Source organism: Ylistrum balloti, unplaced genomic scaffold (assembly GCF_031769215.1).
Source record: "Ylistrum balloti isolate Yb309-2 unplaced genomic scaffold, AGI_CSIRO_Ybal_v1 Utg371500, whole genome shotgun sequence".
In the NCBI taxonomy this organism is placed as follows: Eukaryota; Metazoa; Mollusca; class Bivalvia; order Pectinida; family Pectinidae; genus Ylistrum; species Ylistrum balloti.
In genome coordinates this window covers 85,783-98,969 of record NW_026782775.1, presented here as the reverse complement: position 1 = coordinate 98,969, position 13,187 = coordinate 85,783, and the positions used below count along the sequence as shown (strand labels likewise).

Sequence of the window (13,187 nt, the reverse complement as noted above, 5' to 3'; positions counted from 1 at the left end):
ATTTATTTATTTATTTCTGTAAAAACATGTTTACGGTTATTGTATAGGATATTACGCTTATATCAAGCGATGTCATCTGCATGACGTCTTAGTGCGATGATATAGTAATCGGGGAAAAAAAGGAAAAAAAAACCAAACGATGCATTTGATTTAATGGTTCCTATAATACTAGTAATCGTTGACATATCTGGCTTCCTACCTTGCTTTTCGAAAAAAAACCTGACAATCAGAAGACACTTGGGAGGTTTCGGTTTCTTTAATCGGTAAGCTCAGGTAACACAATTCAATACAATTGTCCTGTACGTGTCTGTCCTTAGTTCACAATCTGTTGTAACACAAACAACGACGTGCCAAATCCACGTGACAAGAAGATATTCAGCTTGATCAGATAAGTCTTTATGAAAAAAGCAAAGAAGAAAATATGAATCCTATTAAGCGACTAGTGGCCGAGAGGGCCTGCTTCGACAGATGCTCCAAAATCATGATTATAAGATCGATATATCGTCTGTACATATACAAGATTTCCATTACACTTTGACAAACGAGACATAAAAAACAAACAAATTCTACTGTGACAAATAACTCCTGTTCTTGTTAATTTCAGAATCAATTTGTCCAATTAGAGAACAGTATTTCATTTAGGTGAAAAATATCCATGGAACGTGTGAATAAAACTTGTTCTTCATTTAAGAGCATATCGAGTTTTTATGTATATTGTTCAGATTGTATACCTAAATACGCCTCTCATTTCTTTTTGTATCCCGGAATTACTGACAATAAAATACACTAACAAAGGCAATTGTGTGTAAGAAACATAGAAATTTGTATCGGGCAATATTCATGACATACTTACAGTGTCATTTATAAAGCAACGCATTATATGATACATCATAAGAAAATAATGCTGATTAAAAAAACTAAATTTAAAGGCAACATCTATTACGTTTGTTTTTTCCTAATTAAAAGTATTCGCAGACAAGCACCAAAAACTTACAAAAATGACACCAGGATGTAACTGTACAAGTTTTAGAACCCATTAACGTAGATAGATCAATGAATGATCGAAATAATCACGCGCCAAAATCATGCTACGGATAAACCGTGTGTAATATAAGATTTCAGACAGCCTAGTTATCAGGCTTCCTCAGCGACTTGGCCTGTCGTGTACCGAGTAACCTTTAATAAAATCGGCCACACGTTAAAATGGATGCTGTGGATGTAGTAGGGTGTGGAAAAGTACGAATCTCCCAGACTCCGGAAATAATTGTGCGGTTAGTGTTTATCATTTTACATGCATGCCCATGTAAATGATGTTCGTTTCCCGCTGGGTTATACGTCACGGGAATAAACCACGTAAACGGAATGCGCGCGCATCTTTATCGAAAATGTTTTGGAAACAGTTCTGATTAACGTCTACGAGAACAATATATTATACAGTCACGTGACACACGTTTTGACCGTTAGTTATGAAACGATCAAAAACGATTGGACATTTCAGCTGAGAATGCTGTACTTATATAAATGGATAAGATGTGAAGATTTGTCAAACGGAACGCAAGCACCGAACTATATACAGGCTAAACTTGAAAGACTTACCTGAAATCCACTGACGTACTACTGAAACACCTGTACAGGTAAGTTAATCTGTTCATACCCTCTCAAATATGGACTTTATGAAATCTTGATATCAGAGGAACAATTATCAGTTCTTGCTAATTTAATCTATGCTTTATTTATTTCAAATCCCTTAATATTCTGTTGACTTTTATCGACAAATTTGTCCTCTGCTTTAAGACGTTGTTGCTATAAAAGTAGAATTAGTACATTTCATTACCGACCGTATTTCCAATGATTTTCAGATCTTCAAGTATACATATTAAGTAAGTGTGTTGCTAATGTTAAGCAATGAAGTAATTTAGTCGTTGAATTTGCAATAAATTTGAACTTCTGCCTACCGACAAAACGAAAACAGGAATCTTTGGAAGCATTTTTTGCACAAATTTGGTTAATGTCTATTTTAAATAAGTAAGACTATTCCCTAACCTATCTCAGGCGGACATTTGATTTATAAACGTGGTTCCGAGACATAATGCCTCTGATTTGATCACATTTGATAATCAAACACGTCAGGACATACCCAGTGATGATAATTAGTGTAAATATGATTATCAGTTTATTATAACTAGTATCTGATCTTCAGAATAAAATTTCACAACAAAAAAATTACACATCGTCTACATACTGATTCAATAAACTTGGTCTGGGCTTGATTAAGATATCAGACAATGGAACATGATGTTTGTGCCGTGAGCTGTATGTGTAGTGCCCACTGAATTGCCATGCATGTGATGCCAATTGCACCGGTCTTTCACTGAAATACGTCCCAGCACATTTTATTCGCGATGCGGTGTTGAAATACAGTCATGTTTATTTATATGAAGCCTGCTATATAAGTCAATATTTGGTATTATCGCTTCGTTTTCTATAAACACTCTCTAAACTTTATTCATTCTGTCGATCTTTCAAAGATATAGATGCAATCCTGTTAAGATCAACTTATATTTACATATAACAGACCCGATGCACTTAGCTTTGAGACAAATGATGAACAGTTCGTTTATATGAAAGACGTGTTTTGAATGTATGAGATTTCATTGATAATTTGTCATTTCTAATTTTTAAGAGTTGATCATCATTCAATTCCTTTTATCAAAAGTTTGAAGGTTTCAGGGTTTTGCCGTCGAATATTTTACTATTATACATTAAAGATTTTCCGTTGAGTGGGTTTTGGGGTGTTAGGTGTTTACTAGTAACAGTAGGGTTTAACTTCACTCTCCGATAGCAGAACAACTATGATATTTCATCAACAATTTAACTGTCGTACTTAGCATATGTATTGACTAAATGTCTTGTTTTCATCAAAAAATTATACATCAAGGTGAAGGTCGCCCTAATTTACTCTTGGTTTCCCCGCGTCAGACGTCTGGGTGAACGGAAAATATGGTTAACCTAATCCTTATCAATATTGAAATATGTGTGGATTCTCTGTTTGTCAACTTAAGTCAACACAATTGACAATTTGTTACAGGTAGTTATCGTCAATGTTTTTATCGTAACATCACTTGTCGAAAATCCTTTTTTGAAACTGTTGAGATTTGTAAAATTCTACATTACATGAAAGATGTTGGTCTATATAATAGACTATGACGTACCATTTTAATCTTTTGCGTTAACATACCCATTTAAGATTTTTAGCATTTGTCTTTTACGTTTTGGTTTGTTTAATGTTATTTCCTTTTGGATCGCTGTGTGTTTTACCGATGGATGGTCCTAATAACCTTTTATGTGTTGACGGGCCGTTAAAAATGCAATAATAATAATAATAATGATAAAGTTATCGTAAAATTCCACCAGTAAATCATGTGAAGACATTACATCCTCCCCTTTCTTTACTTCCTAACCCCTAGTAATGCTAACCTGATCTTTGTCTCTTGGTTCCTCAGTGAGAGGCGACTAGACTTGGGATCTGATCTTTTTTCTCTTTTCTCTAAAAAAACATTTTCTTTCTAGAGATTTCTTTGACGCTGCCTCAGCCCATAACTTGAGTTGTCCCTTTCGTGAGAAAAGCTATTGGTTCTGTCTCCTAGTTACTGAAGCATACCAGAGTTTTCAAAACTGGTAAATACTGCTTGCTGTTTAATACATATGGTAGTGGTAACGACTGGTTACCCATGTCAGTACATATGTGTGAATAGACTGAGTGCCCTGCTGCAAACCTTCAGCAGTATACTTCAGTGTGGTAACACTATAATGTCAGCTTAAGTCCCGCATTATCACTAAGAAGCTTGAAAGAACACATTGTAGCTTCCCACAGATACAAGCATTCATGCATAACAATATCAATGACCACAGCTGTTGATTGGACCTTAAGCTATGCAAGGCCAGACCGTGAACTGTTTTTTTTTTAATTTTTTTTTTACTTTTTTTTTTTAATTGAGTCCATGAGAATAATGTTTATTACAGTGCTAGTGCTGTTTGTACACCACACATGTTAAATTTATCACTTTTTCAATCACCCGAATCTCTATGTCGAAATACCGTTGCCATTTACTAGACATAATTCCGGTATATTTCAAAAAAAAAAAAAAAAAAAAAACGCGAATCGACATTATGCGTTACATATAATTTACATACCATACTTTCCTGTACAGGATCCAAACCTACATTCATAAAAACCTTTGAGCATTTTGCAATTATTGAGTGACAATTTCTTTAAGCTCTGGACGTACTACGTTGTTCTTCACCGTGATCGTAGTTTGACATATTATTGAAAAGACATACATTACATCTCGCTGATATTTGTAAGATATGGTCAGATATCACAATTTCGAAATATAATGTTGATATCCATTAACACGATTGTGTAGGCGAAATGGCTTTTATGCCTACATCTTCCGGCTTAGACACACTATATGTATATGGTATGATAAATTGTCGATATAGATTAATGAATTTGATTAATCATTTTCGGACATAAAAGATATGTCGGTTTCATTTTTATTCTATATATAACTATTAACATCAACAGTGTCACGCACTTCCATTTCCCCACCCCCACACTACAGAAAAAAACAAGCCTTAAACGTCCACGCCCTCTCACCGACTACGTCAACGTTGCCTCACCCAAAGTCCTTATCGCACTATACACTGTGTCCTGTCAGAGCCTATTATCATACAATCAGCAATATATTCCAATCCCATTACCATCACATCCCTACCCCAACACAATCGCCCACCCCCGTGATACTACCTTCCCAGAAGCGACCACACCGTCCCATCCCCAATTTATTTCATTCACGATGTTTAAATCATGTTAAGTATCTGATCGCTTTGTTCTGACCTCCCATCCTCTAATAACTCCCTCTTCGTTATCAATACACCCCACCCACTCACCAATTATGTAGCTATCATCGTTGCTGAAATATAATTAGATTTTCAAGAGAAGAAGACTTAATAATTAACAACGAAAGCGAGGTTATGGACGTATTTCACAAATCTATTGGTGAATCGTTTCCATTAATTTCTGACAGATTTACGTAGCGATATACTTGTTATATAATTTTTACAAAAAATAGTATTGAACAAGTGTCTTTTTTAAAAACATGCTTAATGTTTTAACATTTCAATGAGGTGTTGCTGTCTAGAGGAAGTGTAGCATCAACCTCGCTTTGAAAATCCGACATCAATGCATTACGATATTCTTCGAAGATTAAACATCCTGAAGAGCCATTGGAATACGGACACAAAGTAATAGATTTATACATAAAGAAAAATGTTCTTCGTGATGTTCATCTTTGTTCCCAGAATATTGATTCTTAATGGTGTAATGAAGCTTCAAAATGTCAAACCTGACACTGACGATATCTGTGGTCAGGAAGTTTTGGAATGGAGTTGACACAATTGTTACTGTCGAAACACTTAACAAAACAGATACAAACGACTGTGTGGAAATTTTGAATAAAGTGAAAAGTTCGAAACTGTGACTACTTATAATTTTGATTGTCCAAAAAATCGACACAATGCCTACTTAGCTCCGAATATCTGAGAATTCTACAATTTTGTCTATCACTAGATATGTGTTTGAAAAGTACGAAACAGTGGCTCCTTTTTTCGGTTTGACAGCTCTGAAAATGATTTCAGTCTGATTGACTTTGCATAATTGTTAAGTCTCCGATATCCAAAAAAAGCTACAAGAATGGTGAATATTGGCTGCGTTTTAAAAATTAATTCTTTTATAACATTTTGTTCATAACCGTTGTGTGTGTTTTTTGTGATGATTCAACTACGCTTTCATGTACTATTAGGACTTGAGCAATTCCAGAAATAAGATATGGCATCACCATTTCAGTTTCTAAACAAATAAATCTGAATCGATTTTTTAAGTGCTTTCAAGAGTGATCTTACCTGGTAGATTGCTATTAAAAAAAATACATTTTGAAATATTTGAAAATACATGTATGAGTATATACAAGAAACTCGTTATAACATAGTGATTCTGATTAATATGATGTAAGTAGAATGTCAATCGTTTGGTAATTCATTTGAGTGTTTTTCATATAAAATACATATCTGTGTTCCTGATCTGCCGCTACAAGGCTACGCAGCATGATATTACGCCAGGAAACGAGATAAATGGTAGCTTAAACAGACACGCGAGTTTCCGGGAGTAAAGATATCGGTTGTCGATTATTATCACAATGAAATATTAAACCTAAGTTGGTGCGGAAAAATCCCGTGTACTTTTATATTCTGGTGCGCAATTCAATGTTTGTAAACAAATGAAAGCATGACCTTGACGTTTTGACCTCGAGGTCACTCACTCTGAGGCCTGCCGCACAAACAGGAACTATTGAATGCGGCTGTTAATGAAAACCAGATTGTCCTGCTGTGCTTCCAGATATCGTGTGTCGGCCTTCTTAGTTTTCATTATATATTTGTATATGTTAGCTTAGCAAATATACCTAAAGATTCCCATATAAGTTTATACAAAAATAATCAGGTTTTTATATTGACTTAATATATCAAATATAATTTAAATGTATTATGGATTGATAGTTATGCCTTTAACTAAAACAAAATTATTAAAACACATATTCTATTTAAGTTAACAATGCAAAAACAGCGTTTTAAGCCCATGTTTTGTTGTTGTCATTTGAAAATATTATTCATCATTTTCAAATTAAGATATCCTCTCCAATTTAAATGTCCTAATTTTTTATCAGAAAAAATATGAAGATACTGGAAAATGATTTTTTCAAAAAAATGGATTTAAAAGAAAATTCTTCCAATGGCGCCGTTGTGGGGGTGCTTCAAAGAGGTGATGACGTCACATAATTTGTAGAAGAGTTGAATCATCTTGTTTCAACACTTTTAGATCTACTTTGAAAGCAGACTGTTTCATCTCTTACGGGGAAAATATTAAAATAAGAAAACATTGATATTGTGTGAAAAGTAGTACTTGTCTTTTTCTGACGCCGATCAGAATATACGACATAGTTTTAATCAGCTCTCGCCGGCTATTCGACAGTTTGGAAACTGAAATATATCTCAAAGTGTGTCACTTCCAAGTGTAAAATAGTAGGAGCATAACGCATTTATTTTATTTTTACTGGAGAGGGTATGGTGGCTGGTGAGAACATATGATCTCAGTTGTTTTTCACTGGAAGGTTGAAGAACGAAATCATGTAAAACGAGAGGTATATTAATGAGGTAATAGGCCAGACGTACGGTATAGACTGAGTTTATCAGTTGATTGAGAATTTTTGTCATTTTAATATGCCTTTAAATATGGCGAAACTAAATAACTGTTCTTGTTATTGATTGCACTCTAAATTTCAATCATTTTCAAGTCTATTTATAGGATATGAAATGTATGTTTCTGTCTAATATAATTCAAGTCGCGTGCGAGGCATATTCTACATACTTGTGTAGGGATTCACTTGTTTAATGACAGTGGAAACAGCTACCGCATTCCTACTTGACACCTTCTGTGCTGTTGCCAAACACTAACATACATCACCTTAATATATGAGGATAAGTGTTCGCTGACTCACGTATACAGATGTCCTGCAGATAAGTAGTTGTACTAATTGTGACAGGTAAATTAATTTTAGCATGTTACATGAATGTGTCTTCGCCTATAGAATTTAATTGTCAATCCTATAAACAAATGGTATTTTTCATACATTATTGTTTTAAGAATTTCATGTTTAAATTGCAAAACGAGACAATGATCAGAAATTAAGAAATATATATGTATCACATATTCATGGTCTAATATCGGCATTCTGAACTAGGCCGATATCTTACAAGTCGACCGCGTGTCTCTTTAAAGGATTAACTAATGGTTAACAGAAAATCAACATATTTGAATATCTACCTTCGAGTTCCTGGACTCACCGCCATTGATCAAACTGTCCTTATAGTTTCCGTACAGGTGGTGACGGTTGGTGCCACATCAATATGACGTAACAATGTCCGAAACGTAGACAGAATATATGAACAAATATATAAAGTCATATCTATGGTCTTCTTTAACGCCTGAAGTAGCATAGTGCATATTTCACTATTTCAGTCGTCTCACCGTCTCTATCACTAGCCTTCTATCTTAGAGTTGCGGGTTCGAGACCTACAAGGGACAGTCGCCAGACTTTTTTTTCTCTCTGTTAACTCCAGCTTTCCTCCACACTCCAAACCTGGAACGTCCTTAGATGACCCTGAATATTTATTGGACGCAAAACAACAATAAACTAAACAACATTTAAACATATTGACAGATAGATTGAGTGGTAATATGATATGTCAAATCTTTTTGGTTGCCGCAAAACATAACGACCGAACGACTAAGCGACAGTTATGTGACCGACGAAAACCTCCTGTAAGACAATTAGGGTCATTTTTACTTAAGCTACCAACGGCGACTTCTCTTTCTGTATGTATATTTAAGTACAATTTTTTATTGTAGATATTACAACGAATTACGTCATGATGCTCCGCCTTATCTTAGTAACCTGTATGACGTCATCAGTTCTCTCACACCCTCTCCACCAGCTATTCAGGAGAAGTCTCGTGAAGGTGAGTAAAACATCAAGTCAATAAAGTTAAAAAGATTTTTAGCATACTTCTTACTGAAACATCCAAAATAACCGAGTACTGTACACTCAAACTTTTATAGGATTTTTTTTAAAATTGAATGATCAGTGTGCAAAACTGATTCTCTTTCATACCAGCATTAAAGTTTATATTTAGTATCTAGTTACGTTTCAAAAACAAAGGTAACACATAAATGAAGTTATTTGGTAATTTAATTTAATTCGATAAGGGGGGGTTGGGGGTGTGGGTGGGGGTTGGGTTGGGGATGGGGGTTGGGGTTGGGGGTGTGGGTGGGGGTTGGGGATGGTGGTTGGGATGGGGGGATGGGGGGTCTCCGATAACATATGCATGAACGGTCGTTTGTTTACATAGTATCTGTATGGGTAATTTTGTACTTAGTAGGAGAGAGTTGTTGTGTTATAAGAGTAACGATTTGTAGCAATGGTGAGAGGGAGAATAGAAACATGTTAACAACGTGCAGCTGATGTTCGCTAGAATCTAAATCGCCATTAAGACAATGATTTTCGGCATCAAAGCCAAAAACAGACACCACAAACATTGAAATCCATCAAATCAGCGGACGGCGTTTTGATCTGGTATTGAAATCCTTTGTTCAGACCGAAGTTACCAAAGTGTGAGACAGTTTCCATCTGATAAATCAGTCTTCAGGCTGTCGTCCATTTCACAAGGATAAAGACAAGTGATGACTTTATCACCGTCCATAACTGAGCAATTTTTTCAGCATTATATTTGGTTCATATTTGACCGGCTAAAGTTACCTGCCCTTGTATTTCCTTTCTACTGCTCAGAGATGAAAAATTTCCGCCGATCGGCGGATTTCCGCCTTTTTCATGACAAATTTGGTCATTTTTGAGATCGATGCAAATCCGGTGAGAAAATTTCAGGGATGGGAGGGGGTTAGGTATGTCTTGATGATGCATTTTATTTTTAAGCAATCTTCATCAACTCCGTTCTTAAATCCTTCGATATATATGCCCTTATAAACTGTAAAATTAAACATCGATCAGTTATGAGCACCGTGTTTCCGGTATTGTCAAATCGATAATACGAAGGAAGATAACTCTTACATCAGTCGAACGTTTGAAAGCTATAGTTGAATTACAACAGAGATGAACAATTTCCGGCGATCGGCGGATTTCCGCCTTTTCCAATGCCAGCCACTTTCATCTCTGACTGATGAGAAACTGTCTGTTTGAAGGGAGGTAACTCCAACGCGTTCGAGAGCCGGTAGTAAAGAGAATGGGGGAAAACACCGACTCCTATGAAAACTTAATTTTTTCCTGATTCCTAATAACCAGGACAAGTTTGAATAATATTTATATCTAAATAAGATAAAATTATTTTTGTTATTTCCCTAGCGATATGGAAATGAGGACTACGAATATTTGGTGAACTTGTTAGCAAACCGAATGGTGAACAATTATGGGGGCGATCCATTAACGGAACAGGAAATAGAGACCCAACTATTAGCACACGGCCTGAACGAAGATACCGCCAAACATCTCTCTGAAAGCTTCGTTTGGTGTTGTGACGACGACTCGGACAATCTGCTGAATCGTCAAGGTAAGTTCGTCTTTGAATCAACAAGGTCCGTAGGTGAAGGGAGTATTTGATGTAAGTCAGAAGGTCAAGGTCGTCTTTGAATCAAAAATGTCCGTAGGTCAAGGCAGTATTTAATGTAAGTCAGAGAGTCAAGGTCGTCTTAGAATCAACAAGATCCGTAAGTCAGGGCAGTATTTGATCTAAGTGGAAAGGTCAAGGTCATCTTTGAATCAACCAGATCCGTAGGTCAAGGCAGTATTTAATCTAAGTCAGAGGGTCAAGGTCGTCTTTGAACTAATAAAGGAGGTTGGTCAATCTATCAATCTAATGTAATAAACACAAAAATAACGATATAGTTCGTTTAATTTGAGATTAATGACGAATATCGGGGGGAAAAGAATTATAATTAACAACAGACTGCAAAAATATATCAGGGTAAGCAGAGTGTTAATTCTTTATTTATCATTATATTTCATTTTTTTTCTATTTTCCGTCGAGGATTTACGTGGGCCTTGAAGTTAGCATGTAAGAATAGATATCATGACGCTTGTGAACACCCTTCCATTTCGTTGATCAGAAATATGCTGAACTTTGCAAATACGGGCATAGGCTAAATCGCAGTTAACAAATATTTTTTTCTTAATCTAAATGAGCACTATCATATGGATAGATAAGACAACATTTTGAATACAGAAATGGTATATTATAAGACTCTTTCATATATCGGTGTGTAGGAAGGGGATACACGAGGGGTAAACATGACGTAAAACCCGAGGCTTTACCACATTTTGTGACCTCGAGGGTGAAATATCTCATCCTTCATCCAATTATGTAAGAGTATTTTTCTCTCCTTTCCTATTTTGAAATACTTGGAGAATTAGCTTCATACTTCGACAATGTACTACGAAGGACGCCACGTTACACAAAAAATCATAGTATTTTGCAATTAATTGATCAGTTTACATAGAAAATGAATTCTCTGTATTCAATTTGGCAGACAGAGTTTGCACTAAAACCAATGTATAAACAGTAACAGCAAACAACCTTTTGTACTCAAATGTGTATGCATTATATCAGGCGATGACGTAAATTGGGAGGGGGCACATTTCTACGAGCGTACGTGCGGGTACGTGCGCGTGCCTGTATTGCATGGGTGAATATAATACAAAAAACCTACAAACCAGGGTGTATTGCCCAGAGACAAATTAGTATGACAGAGGTAGAAATGAGAGAAAAAAGTCTTATATTCGGTTTGATGGTTATACTGATACATCATGAAAACAATCTCTCTCTATCCCTGAAATAGATAGATACATTATCAATACATCTTTTCCTTTTTTTCAGAACTTCGTCGAGCCATGCACGAATTCAGCCCCTTTATCTATCCTTGATGTAGCTGGAGAGAGTTTTCCCGGAATTTCTCAACATTCCATTCGACAATGCCTTTGTCCTGCGCATGGGCACACACAAAGCTTGGAGCACATGTCCATATTTTGTTCCCGTTGTACTTCATGTCGCCATGCACATAAGAATGCAGCTTTCGTCAACGGACTCATTGTTTCTGGGCATTGTTTTTCCGTCCAAATGATCTTCACTAGTGGGGATCACGTGATCACGGAGAATAGCATGTCTTGCTCATTAGATAAAATGTGACATTGTGACGTTTGCATAACTTGCTTAGCTGTCTGTTTTGACAAACCCCGAGGATTGATATATCCTTAGAACTGTCGGAATATGTGGTGATTGTCCGATTTTATAACACGGGTGCTAGCCTCACTTTAATAATTAATATCGCTAATACTTTCCCGCCAATTTCCGTCGTATTCCAGAAAAGAATCTAATGATTACCTTTTCTAAAGTGAGTACTGCTGTTGCAAGATAATAAATTGTAACAGAAGGAGAAATTAAGTGCATATATCACAAAAAAGATCCTACCCTTTGTCGATAATTGGTTCCTACAATACGGGTTATTTAAATTTGTTTGCTTAATTTATTCTTTTTATATTGCAAAGGTAAGTTCATTGATTTGGTGTTTGTTTCTATTGAGTTGTAAAATTAACGACCGAATCTGATTGATTCCCGAACAGCTTTTGTAGCAGACTCTCTGTTTGATTAGCCAAAGACGCGTATGTTCGTGTCAATTTAAAATTTTAACATCATCGCTGAAATTCATATCGTTATGAATGACATGAGATCTATGTAAGACCGAACATTAAAAATACATATAGCATAATAATGTAGTTTCATTTCATCTGATCAAATCCATATTTCAATAACATTACATCTTATTTTAATTTAATGTTTTTTAACGGTAGAAGTCGTTACGTGTATCAAATGAAAGGTCATCCTCCAGAGTCAACCATTATGATCTTGTCATATCACTTTGATATATATTGTCTATTCAATTTAAAATAGTTATGTACTTTTATCTTGCCTAACCGTAAATTTGAAACTGAGAGTATTAAATACTTGTTTTCCGCAATATTTAAACATATTACTGATTCATATTGTATAGAACTGCCATACACGAACGTGAGGGAATTAGAGAAACCATTTGAAAATACTGATAAATAGACCCAAACTAATGGCCACAGTCAACCTGACTTCACTTTTGGTTCATAACCAAACAGCGGTTGGTGTTGGGCACATTTTTTTTTGCATTTTTCTGAGTACGAAACTGAGAATCAGTGAATTCAAAATGTCGTGTTAGATAGAGGGAATAATGTTGTTAATCTTTTGTTTATAACTATTTGTATCTAATCTGTGGGTATGGTTATACCACTTTGATGTGTACATCGCTAAAATAAAATAATACTTGTTTATTAAATACTTCATTGTTCGACATTGCCACGTGACATTTTGTTCATATGTATTGTTTGTTTGTTTTTTTTCGTTGAAATTGCATTGTTTTCCTTCTAATGTAAATATGTTGGTGTTTGACAAATTCGATGTATATAAAACGAATTATTTTG

At 35.4% G+C, this 13,187-nt stretch overlaps 1 protein-coding gene across 1 annotated transcript; it reads left to right on the top strand.

Moving 5' to 3' along the window:
* The first annotated feature begins 1,549 nt into the window (after positions 1 to 1,549).
* Positions 1,550 to 12,644, top strand: LOC132562753 (uncharacterized). The gene is made up of 4 exons (XM_060227510.1): positions 1,550 to 1,634; positions 8,525 to 8,634; positions 10,032 to 10,236; positions 11,560 to 12,644. The coding sequence occupies exons 2-4, from the start codon at positions 8,545 to 8,547 to the stop codon at positions 11,604 to 11,606; spliced, it is 342 nt and encodes a 113-aa protein (XP_060083493.1). The 5' UTR covers positions 1,550 to 1,634; positions 8,525 to 8,544; the 3' UTR covers positions 11,607 to 12,644.
* Positions 12,645 to 13,187: the final 543 nt, after the last annotated feature.

Coding starts and splice junctions, on each gene's coding strand:
- LOC132562753 (XM_060227510.1), top strand. CDS start 8,545: ATGATGCTCCGCCTTATCTTAGTAACCTGTATGACGTCATCAGTTCTC. Junction 8,635..10,031: donor TCAGGAGAAGTCTCGTGAAG/GTGAGTAAAACA, acceptor TTATTTCCCTAG/CGATATGGAAATGAGGACTA. Junction 10,237..11,559: donor CAATCTGCTGAATCGTCAAG/GTAAGTTCGTCT, acceptor CCTTTTTTTCAG/AACTTCGTCGAGCCATGCAC.